Source organism: Platichthys flesus, chromosome 20 (assembly GCF_949316205.1).
Source record: "Platichthys flesus chromosome 20, fPlaFle2.1, whole genome shotgun sequence".
NCBI classification, from domain to species: Eukaryota; Metazoa; Chordata; class Actinopteri; order Pleuronectiformes; family Pleuronectidae; genus Platichthys; species Platichthys flesus.
The window spans coordinates 8,799,141-8,804,413 of record NC_084964.1 but is presented as its reverse complement, the minus strand read 5'-3'; the positions used below and the strand labels follow the sequence as shown (position 1 = coordinate 8,804,413).

At 46.9% G+C, this 5,273-nt stretch overlaps 1 protein-coding gene across 1 annotated transcript; it reads right to left on the bottom strand.

Annotated features, from left to right (window-relative positions):
- Window positions 1-1,238: 1,238 nt before the first annotated feature.
- Window positions 1,239-4,952, bottom strand: foxj1b (forkhead box J1b). The gene is made up of 2 exons (XM_062378368.1): window positions 4,359-4,952; window positions 1,239-3,683 (listed from the first exon to the last, which is right to left on the bottom strand). Exons 1-2 carry the CDS (start codon window positions 4,950-4,952, stop codon window positions 2,799-2,801), a joined length of 1,479 nt encoding a protein of 492 aa, XP_062234352.1. The 3' UTR covers window positions 1,239-2,798.
- Between the last annotated feature and the right edge of the window lie 321 nt (window positions 4,953-5,273).

Genomic DNA, 5,273 nt, shown 5'->3' with positions numbered 1-5,273 from the left:
CATGACATTTTCTACAGATGCTCGTGGTCCCCACAGGATGAACCTGACGGACTTTGGTTCTCCTTAATTTCCATTCAGCAACAATTCGAGTCAAGGAACCAAGTCTTTTTTTTACGAATCGAGTGAAATACCTACATCTATTGTCGCAGATTTTCGTGGTCCCCAGGGGAGGAACCTGACTGACTTTGATTCTCCTGGATTTCCACTCAGCAACACTTCCAGTCACGTTAAGTCGAGTTTTCACCCATCAAGCGAAATATTTACAGCTATTGTTTTCATATGATTGTTTCCGATATTCATGGTTCCCAGAGGATCAATTTGACCGACGTTGGTTCTCCTGGGTTTCCATTCAGCACCACTTCCAGTCAAGTTAAGCGGAGTCAAGTTTACACCTATCAAGTGAAATATATACATCTAGTGAAACCCTGTGGTTATTACATTCATGGTAACAAGAGGATAAGTCCTGACTCTGATGGTCCCACTTAATTTTCTGAAGTGCTGCCATGGGACTTCGCTAAATGTTTGTTGGGCATCAAGCTATTGTACGATAAAGGTGAGTTTTTTCAACTATGCAAGTTGACTTCTTACACTTCCTAACGTTAACTTTACTTACTCCGTCGTGACACCAGAAATATGTTAACGTGTGAAACTTGATCAACATTAAGTACAGATGCTGCAGTTGACGTCCATTCATCGTCTCCAGCTCTGTAGAAACACCCTTCTCCTTTGTCTTGTAGACTTTTTTCTCCATCTATAATTATTGAATTATATTGCATTATAATTTCTTTTTTTAAACTCATACATCATATGCAACCCTTACCTCTTCAGAAGTACCCCACGTTGTCCCCAGACGACCAATTGTTGGTACCATTTCTGACTACTTCTGTTTGAATTATGGAGTCAAATACACACTTGTAATATAACGCTAAAGGTGGTATTTGCTATTAGCTGATGTATTTAGTAACTTTAGTAAGTGTTTATGCAATAACGTTTAGCCCCTGTCTGTTTTATAATGCCGAGCGAGTTCAGACCTGTCTGTGGTGATTAATGATAAACCCAAACAGACATTTTATCTCTTGGCTTCTTACACAGAGCGCTAACGATAACCTTGACCACGGTATCATTCACACCTTCGTTCCATCATGAGCACATTGAAAGTGAAGGATGCAAGTCTCTATAACTGTTCTTTCTTTAATTGACACCATTTATTGCATCAAGGCATGATTGCATTTTCAAACAGCTTTTTAAAAAAGTACAAATGAAAATAAACATGTTAAGATTAAACTGTCTGTATCAAACGCGATCAATATGATACAATGTGAAAAGTCTGGCGTTTAAAGAGTTGAATTCATGTATCTGCCCATCGCTTGTCACCCCCAAACCAGCAGTTATTATTACTAATAATTATTATTGTCCTACATAATATGAAATTCAGATTCGTTAAAACAAACCATACAAACAAAACCGAAAGACTTACACCAACGTAATCAATAGAGGACAAAAAGAAATCCATCACCCAGTGACAGAAGATGCAACTCTTAATGATCAACACAACAAATTCCACCAATGAACTGCATATTCCTTATCAACAAATTTGGCGAAATCTAATCAACAAATGTCCAATTTTGTATATATATATATATATGTGAAAAAACTAAAAAAGGATTACAGTGAAGCAAACCGATGTTATTGCAGTGTTGAGTTCACCGTTCAACAGGGACAGCTACAGCATATATGCATCATAAGTTATGGTCAGTAGACTTTAGAAAAACACCATTGTAATACCATAAAAAAAAAATATGTAAAAGCTGACTCGCTTTCCTAAAACCGCTGCCTATCAAAGTGCATAATGTTCGATTTCATGACTCAATTTCAGGTCGGCTCCTTATTTTACTTTGCAATACATAACTGTAGTCGAACGGCAGACGTTTCTGCCCGGCTTCTCGCTATACACCTAAGTGAATATATATTAAATTGACTATGTAAGAAAGTCATAAGTGACTGATTTCTAATCTGAAGACTATGAGTCATCATCACAACACAGCTGGCGGTTGAGATGAATGATTTCACTGCATGTTAGTTACAAAAATGTTAGATGCTAATGTAGCAAAATAGAATTCTGTGTATCGTCAGAGTCCCACTGTGACCGTGCTTGTACGTAGAGAGTGCTTTGAATGAGGGTATTTTAGCTTTTCCGTCATCGGTGTGCACAAATGGCTGAAGCTCCCGGTTCAGAACACATGAACACTTTCTCATAGAATCAACCTCTTTATCTGTGAGCGCTGATATTTCAAAAAGTCCACCTTAGAAGAAGTCGTTTGCTGACATTTGTCCCACAAATGCGCGACGTGACCCTTCATAGTCTGCATGAAACATTAATTTGGTTGAATCAAAGTCACTCCGTCGTATTGTCAGTTCGTCCTGCCCCATGCACCAGCACTGCGTGGTGATACGCACCGCTTCCTGTCAATCACCTGACAGGAAGAAATCTGTCCCGGGACATGGTCCCTAATCATGTTACCCAACAAAGTTTATAATGTCTTTTGTTGAGGGCATCACTTGTTAGCTGGGCTTGCAGCTCAAGTTCAAAGTTCGACATGATCATGTTCTTATTGTCACAAAAACAGAGAGGAAATGTACCAAAAAATAAATTACAGATGCAGGATATTGCAGAATAATTGGAAGAAACGCGGGCGTAGCCGTGCTGTGGCTCTTTCATCAGTTCTATCCTTTTTAGGGGGGGGGAGCTGGACAAGCAGATGTTTGGATTATAGAGTCATGAGAGATCCGGTCAAAGGTCACAGATAGGCTTCCACTCGCTCCCATGGCTGCATCTCCGTGAAGAAGCCATCGCACAGGCCGAAGCCCTGATCCAGAGAGAGAGGGATGGCCTGCGCCTCCTCTTTGATGTCCTCCCAGGGCTGCAGCAACGCCTCCTCTGGCGGCTCCGGGAACAGCGTGGCGGGCTCCTCAAACTGCTGCAGGTGGTGTTGGCTCTGGAGCAGCTGATCCTGGTCCAGCTGCTGCCGCTGCGCATGCTGCGACAGCGGCACGTGGAGCTCCCCCAGGTTGGCCGCGCACTCCATCGCGGAGCCGCTCAGGTCCATGTAGCCGTAGGACTGCTGGTGGCTCAGATGCTGGCTCTGTCCCAAGAGGTCGCCTCCCCCGCACCACCTCACCGCCGAATGCTGCCTGCCCTGCATGGACACCTCCATCTCGCACCCCAGGGAGCTCAGCGCCGTGTTGAGGTCCAAATCCTCGAAGTTGCTACAGTCCCCGCTCAGGACGTCGTCGAACACGGACGCCAGGTCAAAGTCCCCCCTCAGGATGTCTGCTCTGTGAGCCTCGGTCGCCAGCAGAGGAGACTCAGTCACCCTCATCACGTGGTTGCTGATTTTCGAGGACAGGTGCTTCCGTTTGCCGCCCACGACTTGGTAGGGGCAGCCATTTTGGGTGCTGTGATAACCCTGTTCCAGTTTGCTCTGTCTCTGCGTGCCGCCACTGCTGCTGTTGATGCCGTTGTACTGGTTGGCAGACATCCTCCTGCGTTTGAAGATGCCGTTGACAAACATGTCAGCATACTGGGGATCAATCTGCCAGAAGCCTCCTTTCCCCGGCTCGTCCTTCTGTCTGGGGACCTTCTTGAAACACTTGTTGAGGGACAAGTTGTGACGAATTGAGTTCTGTGACAGAGACAAAGATAAAATAAATTATATTCAACATGATCCCATTGGCTTTGAGCTAATTTGATTCAGTCATGCACAAAACAAAAAATGTCATTGAGACTAGAGGATATGAAAGGGGAGAGGGGGGGGGGGTATTGTTGTTGTTTGTATAGGACAGGCAAATGTACCTAATGAGGCTTTCTAGTAACAGGCAGCTCTGTGCATTTCAAACATGATCAGCTGTGCTTAGCTGCCATCTCTCTCAGGAGCCCTCATTAACAAACACACACACCAACTAACACACACACACACACACACTAGAGTGCTCTCTTCGTCACCATTCCCCTCAGACAAAAACCCTGTATGAGTACTCTCCAAGAAGATGGACATTTCTTGCATAAAAAAAAAAAACCCACTTGTCGTGGAAATCATCAGGTGGAAATAACACACTCGTGTCCCCGTAGGATAATAATCCAGGAGACATTAGACCTCTTTCCTGTAAGTTTTAACCTACTCTACATCTGGTGGGTTTTGTTTTCCCACGCTAACGGAAAAGGCCTCGTGCCCCGCTGCAGGTCCACAGACGTGGTGTCTGATGGTGACCCTGGAGTCGAATCCTCACCCTTCCCTCCCTCACCTCAACATTTATCGCACTCATCAATAATAGACTGGACTGGTCCTGGTGTCGGTTACCTGCCAGCTGGGCTCCGCGTGTCTGTAGTAGCAGAAATTCGTCGTTATCCAGTTGTAGATGGTGGACAGAGTCACTTTGGGCTGCTTGCTGGCCTGCATGGCCATGCAAATGAGAGAGGCGTAGGAGTAGGGCGGCTTGACTTTGGGGTTGCTTTTGTAGTCGACCTCCACCGGCGGGCTGGCCTGGATGGGGATCTGCGGGTGCCCGGAGGTGGAGAGCGCGCAACTGGCGAACAACCGCGGCGCCGCGGTGGAGTCGCTGCCGGAGGTGACCGGGCTCCCGAGGTACAGAGGCATCCCGGTGGAGGCGGTGTCCCCGGCCGGAGGGCTGGACGGAGAGTCGGCGCCTCCTCTGGGGAAGCCGAGCCTCTTCAGGAACAGGTGCTGCTGGGAGGACGGACAGCCCGGACCTGCCGCGCCGCTGGGTCGCTCCGGGTCCGCGCTGAGGATGGAGAAATTCTGGAGCCAGTGGAGGCTGGTGAGGCTGTCGTCCAGCGGGGCAGAGTCCGTTCCCGCGCCCTGATCCTCCGGGAAGACCCCCAGCCATTTCTCCTTAAACTTGTTGGCGATGTCGGGGCTCGTCAAGACCGGCATCCTGGCTTCGTGCACGCGGCGAGGGGCTGAAGACGAGCACAGGATCCTCAGATCAGCATCTAAAGTTTTGTTTTATCTTCAGGCCAAAGGTTGGGAAAAGGTATAAAAAAAAATGCTGTTAACTAAATAATCCAAACCCTACCTCACACTTATGTGCCGCATAAATCAGCAGGCTAGTGCTTGGTCAAAATATCCAAAGCCAAGCAAATACGTTCGTGCCAGAGATGAACCTAATGGTGCGTAATTTCCCTACCTCCGGCGGCGTGTGTGGAGGAGATGCTCCGTGTGCACCTGTTGCAGCGAGTCCCTGCCTCTCTCTCT